The sequence below is a fragment of the Sordaria macrospora genome, chromosome 6 (assembly GCF_033870435.1).
Source record: "Sordaria macrospora chromosome 6, complete sequence".
Taxonomy (NCBI): domain Eukaryota; kingdom Fungi; phylum Ascomycota; class Sordariomycetes; order Sordariales; family Sordariaceae; genus Sordaria; species Sordaria macrospora.
Window position 1 is genome coordinate 1,420,589 of NC_089376.1, and position 14,882 is coordinate 1,435,470.

Consider the following 14,882-nt stretch of genomic DNA (forward strand, 5'->3'; position numbering starts at 1 on the left):
TATAGTCCGTCCTCCGACGTCCAAGCAGAGATTTTACTCGCCGTGACAACATCAATAGTCGCCGAAGATCTCTTCGTAGTTCCACCAACGCGCGCCAGGGATATCTTTGAAGTGGGGCTCGACCCCCTCCGACCTCAGTTTTCTCAGATATAATGTCGTATTCTGAATGAAAATGTTCTCTCCTCTCGCCTCAGCGCTCCGCTCCAGGCCTGCTGCCCTCAGTGCCCTGAGTCTCTCCTTTGCCTCCCCCAAACCGTAATCGTCTTCGATGTCTGCATCGAGATCGACCATGATCTCTCCGCCGTGAACAAGCGGAGGATGAGCGTGCACCCTAAACCATTTCACTAGCGTACGTGCATGTGCTCTATCCTGGACTCCTCCCCTCTCCGGCTCCCATTTATCCCAATTAGGGTCGTACCCAAGATCTTCGAAGAAGCGAGCGAAGCGTGGCCTATAATTACGGATCGCTTTGAGCCATGCTTTCTCGTGTTCCGACAGTTTATTCTTCTTAACCCGACCATAGCACCATGTTTTTTTCCTATATTCTCCCTCCGAGGTAATGGTAAGCCAAGTAGAACAGATACCCTTGTCCAGGTCGGAATCAACGAAGAAGCCAAGGGTCGAAAATGGAACCAATCCCGTCTCGGATTCTGCTGCCTCTGCAGGAGGTGTATCGTACCAAACTGTCGAATCCACCAAAGGATACGACCATTGTCCTGGTTTTATTGCCTCTGCTGGAGTTGTACCGTTCGCAATTGTCAAAGGGGTAAACCGTTGTGCCGATTCTGCTGCCTTTGCAGGAGTTGTATCGTACCAAACTTTCGAACCCACCAAAGGATACGACCATTGTCCTGGTTTTATTGCCTCTGCTGGAGTTGTACCGTTCGCAATTGTCAAAGGGGTAAACCGTTGTGCCGATTCTGCTGCCTTTGCAGGAGTTGTATGGTTCGCAACTGGCGAAGGGGTAAACCAATGTGCTGCTTCTGCTGCCTGCGCGGCAGTCATATGGAATGCGACTTTTTGGTGTTCCTCCTCCTCTGTATTGGCCTCTGGCTCCGGCGCGTCCACCTCTTGTTCAGCCTCTTCTTCTGCCCGGACCTCTGCGTCTTCATTTACCTCTTCATCTGCCTCTTCTTCCACCTCTTCCCCTGACTCTTCCTCTTTCCGGGTCTCTTCCTCTGCCTCTGTCTCTTCTGGCTCTTCCTCAACCTCTTCCTCTGACTGGGTCTCCCACTGGGCCTCTTCATCATCTTCCACCTTTTCCTCTACCTGGGCCTCTTCCCCTGCTTTGACCTTTTCTCTGCCTTTGCCTCCTTTGTCTTTGCATCTTCTTCGACCTCTTTCCTCAGCCTCTCCTGGGACCTCTGCCTCTTCCTCTGACTCTGTCTCCCATTGGGCCTCTTCCTCTTTCTCTACCTTCTCCTCAACCTGGGCCTCTTCCTCAACCTGGGCCTCTTCCTCAACCTGGGCCTCTTCCTCAACCTGGGCCTCTTCCTCAACCTGGGCCTCTTCCTCAACCTGGGCCTCTTCCTCAACCTGGGCCTCTTCCTCAACCTGGGCCTCTTCCTCAACCTGGGCCTCTTCCTCAACCTGGGCCTCTTCCTCAACCTGTGCCTCTCTTTGAACCTGGGACTCTTTTTCCACCTGGGCCTCTTGTTTTGCCTGGACCTCTGACTGGGTCTCCCACCGGGCCTCGTTCTCTTCTACCTTGTCCTCTGCCTTGCCCTTTTCCGTTTCGTCTGCCATGACCTCTTCCTTTGCCATAGCCTCTTCATCTATCATGACCTCTTCCTTCACTATAACCTGTTCTTCTCCCATGAGTTCTTCCTCTGCTACTTCCTCTGCCTCTGCTGTGGACTCTTCCATGGACTCTGTTTCTGCCGGGCATTCTTCCCACTCCATGGCCTCCGCGATGGTTTCTTCCCACTCCATGGCGTCTACCTCAGTCATAGCCTCTTGCTCTGCCATCGCCCTTTTCTCTTCTTTCGTCGTTACACGAGCAAAATCAGGTGTTTGGGTAGTATCTCCTCCTCCATGGCAGACCTCGGAGTGGTCTACCAACTCTGAAACCGAAGGAGTGTTCGTAGAGGTTGGTGTAGGTTCAGCATTCGCAGTTGACGCTGACCTCATACTTGAAGGTAAAGAAGCGTCCATGGAGACGGGTGTGGCAGGTATAGTGTTGAGACTGTTGACACTAGTCGCTGCCGCTGGAGGCGGGATGACGCCTTGCACCTCATCAATGAGCTCATCCAGCGTTTTCAGCTGACTGATGAGTCCGGCCCGTTGATCCATGAGCTTCTTCACCAGCTCCGCGGTTTTGATCCGTGGTCCAGTAGCGCCAGTCGCTGTGGCATTTGCCGGTTCACAAACACACAAATCATCCTCCCCAGTTTCCTTCCTCCTGATCCATCTTTCTCTCTGGTTGGTAGGCCAAGTACGCGGTATCAAGTCGCCGCTGTACGTGAAGTTCGATTTCGGTGATCCATTGACATGTCCATCAGTGCCGGGGAAAGATGTAGGCGCCAGCGCGTAGCCTGTAGGTGGGCTATCCAGGTCCAGGCCGAGTAGGCACAGTGAGCCGCTGTTCGGAGGTATATAGACGGAGACATCCATATTTTCGAGGCCTGCATGTTTCCCCCTCCTGTGTTGGAAGACGCCCCGTTTGTAAGGATCCTCCTCATCGGGCAACATCCACAGCTCCTGACGCCCCAGAACTCTGTCATGTCTAGAGACCACGTTGCAAGCCGCTTTGGGAACATGAAGAACTTCTTGAAGCGTGACTTCTCCCTTCTTTGTCGAATTCTCGTCGTCCAAAGGGTCGCTGTTGCTGCGCATGACAGGAAGGGTGACACTGCCGATTCCGAGGACCTCCATAAGGGCACCCTTGTGGTCTAGCACGTAGGATTCAAAGGGAGTGTAGGAAGTGAGCCATTCACGGTCTTTGGCTACGCTGCGTGAGGAAATTAGCTCACGTCCCTCCAAGATATTGCTTTATAGGTAAGGTAGGCAAAAGCCCTCCCTCCTCAAGCGGATGATCTTCAGTCGGTCAACCTTTCATTTCTTTCTTGCAACCAAATGCCTTCCAGAGTCCGGCCTTCCGGTGTGTCTTGCCCTGCCCCCCAAATTCAAGGTCATATACATTTGAAAAACTTACGAGAAGTTGGACTCATAAGACACCAGCCAATCTGAACACAGGCGCTTCGAATGCATTCTTTCCGTGCCGTTCTTCTCATCCCCATTCCCAGAACGGGAGACAGGGCGAGACGGGACAATCCCTGAGATGGAAGTCATTGCGCATTCCTCGGAGCTCCTAACAGCAGGGTGCAGTGGCTGACGTCGACGTTGAAGTTCTCCAAAGGATTCAATCTCTGGGGACAATTAGGATCCATCGGGTTCTTATCTTATCAGTGGAAGATCCAGATTTCTTGGCATTGTGGATCCAGCTACGGATGCCATGACGGACCACCATCCCTCATAGCTACTTCCTTTTCCGTACCTAGCTATCGAGAAACTACATAAGAAGGAAGTATACATACGAGACCAAGACATGGGCTGTTAATTCCAGTATCCGACGACTCGATGGTCCAAGGATCCGTCCCGTCTCACCGAGATTCTTGTCACGTTCTTCCAGCTCGTCACTTACACACCTAGAGTTTCCATGTTATTTTCGTGCGAACGATTACCGAGGCCTAGCGAATGCCGCTTCTTTTCCGCCGAGAATTTCTCTCAATTCTCCGACATTGTTCTATTTCTTCTTTCCATCTGCACCTACATCTTACGAAGTTCCCGAGGTCTCGGAGTCAAGCCCAGCCCGTGAAGTTGCACACCACACCAACCCCGCTTCCTCGTTTTCGGATCCTGTTGATATTCCAAATCAACTATAGCACAGGGAACAAGAGTCGATGATTCCAAAAAAGGAATTGATGGTGTCGAGACAGTCGTCCGTCGGGGTTCGCAGCCACATGTGTCTTTCTATACTCAATTTTGTATCGACCTCAAGCATCACGACATGCCCGGTAGTTTGTTATGCCCCCGACAATTCTCCCACTTTCCGCAACCCACATTCCCGGCACGGGCCGCGGGGGTCCCGGTCCGGGTTGTCTTTTTTTTCTTGAGACCAACCCCGACGGAGTTCTCCGTCATGGATATCACAGGAATCTCGATACCGACGAAGCGGGAAACCAGAAATAGCGACAATTGCTTGGTGGCTAGGCTCCCTAGCCTTAGCGATGTGGTCTAACCATGATTCCGGATTTCGTTTTGGATCTTAACTTCGCATTTTGCTATGTAGTGCTTAGTTCCAACAGGTGTGTGACCCCTGAACCGGGAAATTCATCTCTTATGGTTGTCAAATTGGTGTGGTCTCCGCAATCCGCACGCATGATGGCTGCGGTTCGTACTCGTAACTGCCGGATCGTCATGGTCCTTTGCCTCATTGGGCGGCGGGTCAATTCAGGAATAATTTATCGCTTTTTAAGTTGTCTGGGCAAAAAAAAATAAAAAATGCGAATTCGAGGGAAAGGGGAACTGTGATCGTATTTAAGATGGTCTTTCCTCACCTTTTCCGGGACGGTGTTAGAACCAGACGGTGAACCGTGAAGAGTCACTTACATTGTCACCTTTACCCACTCCCGCAAAATCATCGCAACGATGGGTTTGGGGAATCTGATAGCACTGGCTATCGCTTCGGTATGTATATGGTAGCCATTGACTGAACGATAAGCCAATCACCTACTGATCCAGACTCCAGGCCGGTCTCTACGTATTCGGATACGCAATCTATAACCTTTACTTCCACCCTTTGGCAAAGTATCCTGGCCCGTTGTTGATGCGCGCAACGCGATTAGGATATTGTCAACGGTTGTTGAAAGGCACTTTGTCCTTTGACTTGCTGGAACTGCACAAAACGTACGGCGATATTGTGCGCGTGGCCCCGAACGAGCTGGCCTTTGCGAACTCACAGGCATGGAAGGACATCATGGGCCACCGGACCGGTCCCGGTGGTGACTTTGAGAAGTGGGAGAAATTTTACCGCCCCGTCGACGGCGTGCCAACGGATATCGTCAACGCTGGACGCGAGGAGCATGGTATGCTGAGACGGACCATGGCCCACGGGTTCAGCGACCGCAGCATGCGTGATCAACAACCGCTCATCAAAGGATACATCGACTTGTTGATGCAGAGGCTCAGAGAGCACGGCGAAAATGGCCAGAAGGTGGTGGATATCGCGGCCTGGTATAACTTTACCACTTTTGATGTTATTGGCGATCTGGCTTTTGGTGAAGGGTACGATCCCTCGTCCTCCTACATTTGACAGTCAGCAAACTAACGGCGAAACAGTTTCGGATGTCTTGAAAAGTCCGAATACCACCCCTGGGTAAAGAACCTGTTCAAGATGGCTAGTGCTGGCACAATCTTCCAGGTCTTGTCGCATTATCCGCCCCTGATAAAGCTCATGCTTGCGCTTGCCCCCAAGAGTCTCATGGAGGAGCATGAAAAGCACACCGAGAACGCCAAGGACAAGCTGCGCAGACGTATGGAAATGGGCCACGACCGAGCGGATCTCGTCGAAGGGTTACTGAAGCGCAAGGATGAGTGGGGGCTCACGCTCGACAAGCTGCAAGCCAACAGCGCCATTCTCATCATCGGCGGATCCGAGACGACGGCTACCCTTCTGGCGGGCGCTACCTTCCTGTTGGCGACAAGCCCGGTTGCTCTCAAGAAACTCACGGATGAGATCCGAAGCGCCTTCAACTCGGAGGACGAGATCGATTATGCCAGCGTCAGCGTTCTACCGTACCTGTTGGCCTGCTTGGATGAGGCTCTGCGCATGTACCCCCCTGTTCCGACAGGCTTGCCACGTGTGGTTCCCAAGGGGGGAGCCAGCATTACGGGTCACTTTATTCCAGAAGATGTAAGTCAAAGTCTCGTGGGAGTCCAAAAGAGGGTCGAGGTGATGGAACCAAAGCTGACAAGGATATGCAGAGCATTGTTGCCATTCATCAATGGGCCATGTACCACAACGATAAGCACTTTAAGGACCCGTTCACCTTCCACCCAGAACGCTGGCTCAACGACCCGGCGTTTGAGAACGACCACAAGGAAGCCTTCCAGCCTTTCCACATTGGAGCCCGCAACTGCCTTGGCAAGAAGTGAGTCTCTTTTCCTCCCCCGTCTTTCTGGGCGTATGACATGACCATGAGATGCTGACCCGCTCTTCAGCCTGGCGTACCTCGAAATGCGCATCATCCTGGCTCGCCTGCTCTGGAACTTTGATCTGAAGATTGCCGAGGACAGTGTCGACTGGATGAAGAAGCAGAAGATCTTCAATTTTTGGGACAAGGATGCGCTCAACGTGTATCTGACGCCGAGGAAGCTTTAGGGAGGGAAGATGGAAGGAGAGGTACACACATAGACTAGGTATAGAGGATGGATGGGTTAGGGTTTAATAGGGGCTACTGTAATCACTAATAAAAAGTCGTGCTGAATCGATTGGTTGTCTTTGACTCCCCTCGTTGGAATAGCGTCGCATGAGGTTGAGACTTTGTGACTTTCAGGTTCAAGCTGACAGCAAGTGGAGCTCACCCACCACGGGCCCGGGCACCGCTGCAGCACGGTTGCAGGGGGCTGCTCACAGCCTGAATGACCCCCCGCCCTGGTTATGCGCTTTGCAGTGGTCTCCCTTGCTGCCCTGGCAGTGACTTTCTGTTCGGTGTCGTCATGCCCGACAGCTGAATGGATTGTTCTTGGCGTTTGGAATAATGAGGATTCGAGGAAGTGGAAATTGTGAGAAGCTTCCATCTGTTGATTTGTTTGTGATGAGGCATCGCGGCCTTGTCAAGGTGTTGGGCATTTTCCATGTAACGCTCTTATTATGCGCAATTGTCAAAATCTGTCTCAATGATGCTCGGTACCGTAAAGGAGGTGCGCCATTTGTGACCCCTGGGGGCCTGTCGAAACGGCCAAATCGCGGCCAAGATCCCGTCGTTGAGGGACATGTTGTGTAAAGCCGGGACGCGATCCCGTCAAATCGGGGAGTGATGGCGGTGGAGGGGGTGGTGCTGACAGGTCCAAGACTCCATGTGGTGGAAGGGAAAGAGAGAATGAGACGGAGCTGAGGAGAGTCGGCGAGTTTGCCAACATGCTGTGTCTCTGAGTGAGTGGTCGACAGGAATGCAATCAACGATCCACATGTGAAGCACCAGTGGCAGGTGATGCCATGCAGTGCGTGTTGGACAAGTCGTGTGTTTCTCTCTGTCTGGTCTTTGGACCCGAGCTTGATATGTGCCTGTAGGTTGGTCTGGAGCGTCTGATTGCTCCTCGACACTCAAGCGCTGTCAACGGCGGCGGGACCCATGAACGCCTCCAATCTCTATACAACATGCATTTGAATTCTCCGTCCATCAAGGCTCTGTTAACCTCCATATTGGCTGCATTCAACTCGTCCCGGGACCTTTCGTACAAAGGACAAAGTGTTTGCTTTTTGAGCCCAGGCTTTCGTTCTGGTATGGACCACCTGTTGTTTGATAGATACAACTTTGTCCCCCGGCCGCCGTGGTTGCGCCGGTCCACGATCCCGATCATCATTTTTTGGAGTCCAGGCTCCATCCGTCTCTGACATCCGCCAATCAGCCCCACCCATTGTTGCATTTGCGCGTGCTTGGCGTTTCCCGCTGCTTCTGACAATGCCCCGCCTTTGCACTTGCAACTGTTGCTTTCCAAGCTCTCACAGCGCTGCGCGTACGCTGGACTCCATCGGGGCTTGTGTTGATTGACGTACTGCATTGTTCACTTCAGGTTCTCTTTCAGGCCCGCCATTCCAAGTTTCCAATCTTCAACACTTTTACATTTTCCTACCTCGTCCCGTCCGTTTTCCCGTCATACTTCTTTTCTTCATCTTCTCCTCGTTCATACACATTCTCCCTATATCCTGTCTCCCTCGCTGCGGGCCTACACATTCGATCAAGAGAAACGTCCACAAACTTACGACAGACAGCCAGGTAGCCAGTCCCCGTGTCGCCCATCTCCAACTTTTAGCGACGTCGATATTTTGGAGCACCCCCGCCATCCATAAATACATCATCGGTCCTCCCCGCCCCGATCCATCATATCAACAACCGCCACGACCACAGCAAACACAACCGTCACAATGCCCGGTGTCGTCGACGCACAATCAACCGGCTCCGGCCGCTTGCTGCTCATTTCCAACCGTCTTCCCATCACCATCAAGCGCTCCGATGACGGCCAATACACTTTCTCCATGTCCTCCGGCGGTCTCGTCACTGGCTTGAGCGGCCTGGCCAAGACTACAAAGTTCCAATGGTACGGATGGCCGGGCTTGGAAGTTCCCGAGTCCGAGGCCGCCAGCATGAAGCAGCGCCTGAAGGAGGAACACGACGCCATTCCCGTATTTGTTGACGATGAGCTGGCTGATCGTCATTATAACGGTTTTGCGAGTAAGTGAAGCAGTAGCAGCTTGCGTCATTCTCTGTTACCCGCTTCTTTGTCTGACATCAGTGCTCCTCTCTACAGATTCCATCCTCTGGCCGCTCTTCCACTACCACCCCGGTGAGATCACCTTCGACGAGTCCGCCTGGGCTGCTTACCGCGAGGTCAACCGCTTGTTCGCAAAGGAGGTTGTCAAGGATGTCCAGGACGGAGATATGATCTGGGTCCACGATTATCACCTGATGCTGCTTCCCCAAATGCTTCGCGAGGAGATCGGCAACACCAAGAAGAACATCAAGATTGGCTTCTTCCTTCATACCCCCTTCCCCAGCAGTGAAATCTATCGAATTTTGCCTGTCCGGGAAGCGCTTCTGCTGGGTATCCTCGACTGCGATCTGATTGGCTTCCACACATACGACTACGCCAGGCACTTCCTGAGCAGCTGTTCCCGAATTCTGTAAGTCGGCACAGTCGTCAAGCCAGATGCGCTTGCTCCCCCAAGCTTGGACTAACATTTCAACAGCCAAACACCGACTACCCCTAATGGCGTGGACTTCAATGGAAAATTCGTCACTGTTGGTGCCTTTCCTATCGGTATCGATCCTGAGAAGTTTGTCGAAGGCCTCAAGAAGCCGAGCGTCCAGCAGCGTATCGCGACACTCAAACGCAAGTTCGAAGGTGTCAAGCTCATCGTTGGTGTCGACCGTCTCGATTACATCAAGGGCGTGCCACAAAAGCTACACGCTCTCGAGGTCTTCCTTACTGAGCATCCCGAGTGGATCGGCAAGATCGTGCTAGTCCAGGTTGCCGTGCCCAGCCGACAGGACGTCGAAGAATATCAGAACCTACGCGCCGTTGTTAACGAGCTTGTCGGCCGTATCAACGGCAAATTCGGCACTGTCGAGTTCATGCCCATCCACTTCCTCCACCAATCCGTCTCGTTCGATGAGCTCACTGCTCTCTACGCTGTCAGCGATGTCTGCTTGGTCAGCTCCACCCGTGATGGCATGAACCTCGTCTCGTATGAGTACATTGCCACGCAGCGCGAGAATCATGGCGTCATGATTTTGTCCGAGTTCACTGGCGCAGCTCAAAGTTTGAACGGAAGTTTGATCGTCAACCCTTGGAACACGGAGGAGCTTGCCAACGCGATCCACGACGCGGTTACCATGAGCCCCGACCAGCGCGAGGCCAACTATCGCAAGCTTGAACGCTATGTCTTCAAGTACACCAGCGCTTGGTGGGGCCAGAGCTTCGTTGCCGAGCTGACGAGGATAAGCGCAGAGGCTGATAATAACGCCGATGCGCAAAAGGAGCAGCATGGCATCCGCGAGGGTATTGCCAACGCGGCCAATAAGGCTATTGAAGGCGTCACGGGTGCGCTAAAGTCCACCAACCTTACTGACAACCAGGAGTCGTGAGTGGGTGACTGGTTGTGGCAGTGGGGGTTGGATTTGTAAATGAAGTTTATGGTTCGACTTTTTGTTTCTTCGCAACGTGGTTGAGTAGTGTTAGCGGGAACCGAACAGGTTGCGGTTGTTAAACGGGCAGCATTATGGGTAAACGGGAATTATGTTTTATGGAATGGCAACTTCTTATCGTCAATGTCGAGTTGTTATGGTGCCCGGCGAAGGAAGGAAAGAATGCCTTGGAATGTTAAAAAATGATCAGTGAATATAGAGATAGCATGAAGCCAGGCGTTGATCTACGAACGCAATTTCTTAGCAGTCTGTGTCTGCCATGTGAATGTTGATAGTTAGCAAGTGACACATGTACGGTTGATGTGATTGATCCTTGGACTAATCTCAGTCGCCCACGAGTGTTCGTCCACCGAAGCATTTGTCGCATGGGTTCCCATCTGCATCCAGCTTAATTAGAGGTATCATTCGGGATCGCCAGGTTGGGCTTAGTACCCTGGCAAAACGCTGCTCCGCTACGGGGAACCTCGCTCTTTTTTCCCATATCGGTCGAGTACGTGTATCTTTGTTTTCATTGTGTTTGGTTTGATTAAGATGCCGTCAATTCCTCGAGTTGCGATGTTTTGTCGTCGCTGGTTATCATTCATGATCAATGACGTCATTCATACTCGCACCCTCACAGCATCAACCATTTCCACAGCCCAAACAAAGCATCTCCATCCCCATACTTCATTCATCACATCGGCGAGACAAGAAGACCTCACATACTTCATTAAAGCCCTTTTACCACATCTCAATTGTCTATTCTAGCGCTGTACGTTTGAATCGCTTTGAGCCCAAGTCACCAAAAGATGCCCTCAGACGTCCTCAAAGACAAGAACAACGAACCCATCCACGAGGGCGATCACATCTTTGCCCGCTCCCGCGGCGAAAGACATGAAGGTGAAGTGGAAAAGATTGTTGCGACGAAGGAGGAGGCTGGGAGGGAGGGGGCGAAGCATTCGCCAAGTTAAGTACCTTAAGTACCTTAAGTTCGGATTTTTTTCAGTGTAGTGAGTGGGATGATATTGGGTACTGGGGATTGCTTGTTGTATTGAGGTGTGCTGTGCTAATATTGAGGTGGATGGTGGTTGAGCAGGTGCTGTTTACCGATCAGCATGGTCATCATGTGGAACATAATCCTGAGGCTTTGGAGCATGGGGAGTATACCTCTAGGAAGTAACGGGCGGTTTGGTTTCGATATGGGTATGGAGGGGATGCGTAATATGAGACGAGATAATATGTTGATGGCAGTCTGATTATAATACAGCTAGCTATCTGGTGGGCAATATCGATGGGTGTGTATAACACGAAACAGGAGACACTTCGGTTGGTGGTGTTGCCAGCGGACGGACATTGATGCCGGGAGATCAGTGCAAGTCCACTGAATCATGCGCACAGGTTAGTTCTTGAGTGCAAATTTTGAGCGGCTAAGACATCAAATGTTAACGGTCCGATGGTGTAGTTGGTTATCACGTCAGTCTAACACACTGAAGGTCCTGAGATCGAGCCTCAGTCGGATCACAACAAGACATCTTTTTTGCACTTTTTCTTTTAACCTCTTGCTTGTTCTTTTCGCCTCCCTTTTTCCTTGCTTTTCCAAGGTTTTGCAAACATTCGGGAAAGAAATGCAAACCTAATTCACCAAGCCAGCATTACTACCATCCACCTCCAACTCTTCACCACCAGCTCTTCACCCCAACTAGCCACAGTTTCCCCAAAAATTTAAGGCAACCTCAAATGAACCTGCATCCTGCTATCACCCACATTCGGAATCTGTCCGCCCGTGAATTGCCCGCTCGTGCACTGATCCATGATCTTGCCCGCCGTCTGCGCCACCTTCTGGCACGTCGTCGACACGTAGGCGACGGGGCCGGCGACGCCCACCACCTGCGCGCGGCCATGGGTCCAGAAGAAGGCCACAGCGTTGGCGACGCAAGCTTGCGAGCCGAGGGAGGCGAGCTTGTTGATGCAGACTACTGCGTCGGGGACCTGTTTTACGAAAAGGGAACTGTCAGTCGTTGCCCGTTGTGCGGTTGAAGAGGAGGATTGGCCCGTCAGGGTCTGATGGAGATGGGGGAGGATGGAAATTGGACATAACATACATAGGCCTGATCAGCCATGGGCATACAAGAGCGCTTGGACAGAGTCCCAGCAGCATCAGTAGCAGCAGAAGAAGTGCCGTTGGTCGAAGCTTTCCACGCCTCGATAGCCTGCTCGGATGATAAAGCTGTGTCGGGGTTGGCGATGATGGAGTCGACCCATTTCTCAAAGGAGAAGACTTCCACTTCATGTTCCGAGCGGACTTCGAGGGTCTCGGAGGCGGAGGCGGTAGGGGCCGCTGCTACCAAGGGCAGGGCGAGCGCGGCGAGAGTGAGGAAGCGGTAGTTGACCATTGTGACTGTGTGAAAGTGTGAAAGTGTGAAAGCGTGAAAGTGAGTAGGTGAGAGAGAGAGGGGGTGAAAGTGTGTGTGTGAATGATGTCTGGCTCTTTCGTACTGATTACCGTAAAGTGAGCATGTCAAGACATCTTTATACTTCCCGTCTTTGACAACTTTCACGTCGTCGAAGTTACTGTCCAACGTCCAGTTAGGTTGTTATTATTGTTGCCTGGTGCAACCACGGGTATGAAGTTGCCGTCTTTCGAAGAAGTCCGAACTTTCATTTCGTTCTAGTTGCGAACTTGCGATGTCAATGCTACGGCTACAAGCATTAAATTTGCTGAGCCGCAATCACACTATGGCCACAGAGGAGCCTCAGATGAACTCCAAGACCAGAACAATAAAATAACGGTGCGTCGAAGGATTGCGGCTAAACTACCGCTTACATTCAGTTGTAAGCCACGCTAATAAGGTAAGTTATGGTAGCACTCCTGGTCGAGTGCTACCGGTGCAGGGATAGTTTTCCGAGCCTCAACTCGGACTTCAGATACAATGAAACCTAAGATGAGACTATCGTTATGGTCGTCGACCGTCAATCCACTGGAAACACCAAGATCAGCATACAAATGAGAAAATAGTGGCTTAGCTACAAAAGGTAGCGGTGAAGGTCGTGCCATTTGAAGAGGCCGTGGTAGCAATTTTGTGAAAGTGAAGGATTTCAATCGCCCCTGAACGCTTATAGTGGCTCGCACTTTTGACAAAGGCATACCAGCAGATTCTGTCCGTTGTTAGACAAGACCAACACGTGGGCAAAGTCTCCAGTGACTTAACTGTGAGGAGAACATGGAACCCAAGCTGTTGTTGATGTTCATATTTCAAGTGGCATTAAGACTTTTGGCAACTCTATCTGAAGTCCCAAGTAGAACCGTCGCGTCATAACATCATGATATCTAACCAAATCCCTTCGTTGTTCATCAATTAAAACTTCATAATCATACCTCTTATCCATACCCCATAACGTATCTCTTCTTGTTTTCCTTCATCACCATTTTACCCTCCACCCATTCCCAACCTAATATTCCCTGCCTCTCCTCAGATCCTTCCTCGGCCCATTCAGCATCCGATTAATCACCAACCCGCCCAACGCACTCCCGATCTTCCCCTTCTTATCCCCCCTCCCATCCTCATGCGCATGTCCATTCCTATGCTCCGTCGCCGCCCCCAGCGCCGCAGCCGCCATCGCCGCCGTCAGGACTCTCGACCCTTTCCTGCCCGTCCAGGGCCCCGGCTCCTTGCGCACCCTGATGGCTTCGATTGCAGCGGCGTCGAGCGCGGAGTCGATGCTTCGCGTCCAGCGGCTTTTGGAACGCGGGTCCCGGCTGCCGCCCGTGCTCCGGTGGCTGCTTCGCCCGCGTCGCCTTTCGTCGTAGCGTTCGGGAGAGTAGGAGTAGGAGCGCTGGCGGTTTAGGTTGGCGCGGGGTGGGTATTTGGAGGAACTAGAGCGGTGGTCGGGGGAGTGATGTCGTGAACGCGAAGAGCGTTTCTTGTTTTTGTGGGTGTAGTTGGTGTTGTAGTCGGTGTCGTAGTCGGAATAATCGTCCACCACGCCGCCCCGGCCATCACGATGGCGGCCGGTTGATCTTGCTCGTGCTTCTTTTTGTTCTTTGCTGAGGCCCATGTTGCTAAATGTGGAACTGAGTCTGTCCAGGGCTCGGCGGCTTATGGAGCGGTGGCGCTTGGGAGGTGCTGTTGCCGACCGGGATGGACGGTCGTAGTCGGAGTAGTCCGAGAGGTCATCATCGTCGTAGTAGCGGTCTCTTCGTCCGCGGCGTTCTGGCATATTGTTGTTGTTTGTTTCTGTTCGGTGACGGAGACCTTGGAACTAGTCTTCGGTTTGGCTTGGATACTGCTGTCTTTGGTTTCGACTGGGATGGTCAACTCGCGTTGCAAATAGTGAGCAATAGTGGAAGAAGATGGATGGAACTAGCGCCAGGGGTCTTGCTTCGGTTATCAAATTCCTCAACAGGAGTTTGCTCCCTCATACCGGTAAGTCAAGCTTGAATTGCCACATCATATGCAGGTTGGTCGGAAACAAGTTAACTTGAACACAACCATCCACACACTCAGCCCTAACGTCATACCGAACACACCACGCTGGTAGGTTACATTGGGATGTCTTGGCCAGACCCTGACCGCATAGCATTGCTCTGAAACAAATCGGCACGTTCGTCCGAGGTGAGAAACATTCAGTGAAGGAGGATTTTCTCCATGTTTCAAAGACCGGTTTCTCGACTGCAGTTGTTGACCGAAAGACTAAGCTGTGCTTCGATGCTCTTGGCACCACTGGAATGCTTGGTGCTTGGGGGCTTCGCACACAAGTGACGCCAGGCCTCAGAGGCATCAGGCACCCCAGAGTCACCGAGTGGGCGGCTGAAACTTCAAAACAGTCACAGAAAGGAACGGCCGTCAGAGGCCTATGAGCACACTGTACTCAAAGTCGAGGAAGGAGATTGCGAGGGCTAGCGTCAAATCAACGACTTTGAGGCCCTGAACCCCTGAACATCACCTCTAACCCTAACCCGATTCATTGGGTCAT

General features: G+C 52.0%; 5 protein-coding genes and 1 non-coding gene across 6 annotated transcripts; 3 read left to right on the forward strand and 3 right to left on the reverse strand.

The window, feature by feature from the left end:
• Nucleotides 1-51: 51 nt before the first annotated feature.
• Nucleotides 52-3,210, reverse strand: SMAC4_06041 (uncharacterized protein; the record flags this gene model as incomplete). The annotated part of the gene is made up of 2 exons (XM_003349298.2): nt 52-2,950; nt 3,155-3,210. The coding sequence occupies 2 exons, from the start codon at nt 3,208-3,210 to the stop codon at nt 52-54; spliced, it is 2,955 nt and encodes a 984-aa protein (XP_003349346.2).
• A 1,280-nt stretch (nt 3,211-4,490) lies between these two features.
• SMAC4_06042 (uncharacterized protein) lies at nt 4,491-7,587 on the forward strand. Its single transcript, XM_003349299.2, has 5 exons — nt 4,491-4,689; nt 4,751-5,286; nt 5,341-5,914; nt 5,986-6,152; nt 6,223-7,587. Exons 1-5 carry the CDS (start codon nt 4,651-4,653, stop codon nt 6,380-6,382), a joined length of 1,476 nt encoding a protein of 491 aa, XP_003349347.1. The 5' UTR covers nt 4,491-4,650; the 3' UTR covers nt 6,383-7,587.
• A 199-nt stretch (nt 7,588-7,786) lies between these two features.
• Nucleotides 7,787-10,195, forward strand: SMAC4_06043 (uncharacterized protein). The gene is made up of 3 exons (XM_003349300.2): nt 7,787-8,456; nt 8,533-8,905; nt 8,972-10,195. The coding sequence occupies exons 1-3, from the start codon at nt 8,150-8,152 to the stop codon at nt 9,867-9,869; spliced, it is 1,578 nt and encodes a 525-aa protein (XP_003349348.1). The 5' UTR covers nt 7,787-8,149; the 3' UTR covers nt 9,870-10,195.
• Nucleotides 10,196-11,355: 1,160 nt separating this feature from the next.
• SMAC4_13952 lies at nt 11,356-11,429 on the forward strand. Its single transcript has one exon. It is a non-coding gene; the product is annotated as a tRNA-Val (tRNA).
• Nucleotides 11,430-11,630: 201 nt separating this feature from the next.
• SMAC4_06044 (uncharacterized protein) lies at nt 11,631-12,301 on the reverse strand (the record flags this gene model as incomplete). Its single annotated transcript, XM_003349301.1, has 2 exons — nt 11,631-11,897; nt 12,011-12,301. 2 exons carry the CDS (start codon nt 12,299-12,301, stop codon nt 11,631-11,633), a joined length of 558 nt encoding a protein of 185 aa, XP_003349349.1.
• An 856-nt stretch (nt 12,302-13,157) lies between these two features.
• On the reverse strand, nt 13,158-14,126 carry SMAC4_06045 (uncharacterized protein; the record flags this gene model as incomplete). The annotated part of the gene is made up of 1 exon (XM_003349302.2): nt 13,158-14,126. The coding sequence occupies one exon, from the start codon at nt 14,124-14,126 to the stop codon at nt 13,359-13,361; it is 768 nt and encodes a 255-aa protein (XP_003349350.1). The 3' UTR covers nt 13,158-13,358.
• Nucleotides 14,127-14,882: the final 756 nt, after the last annotated feature.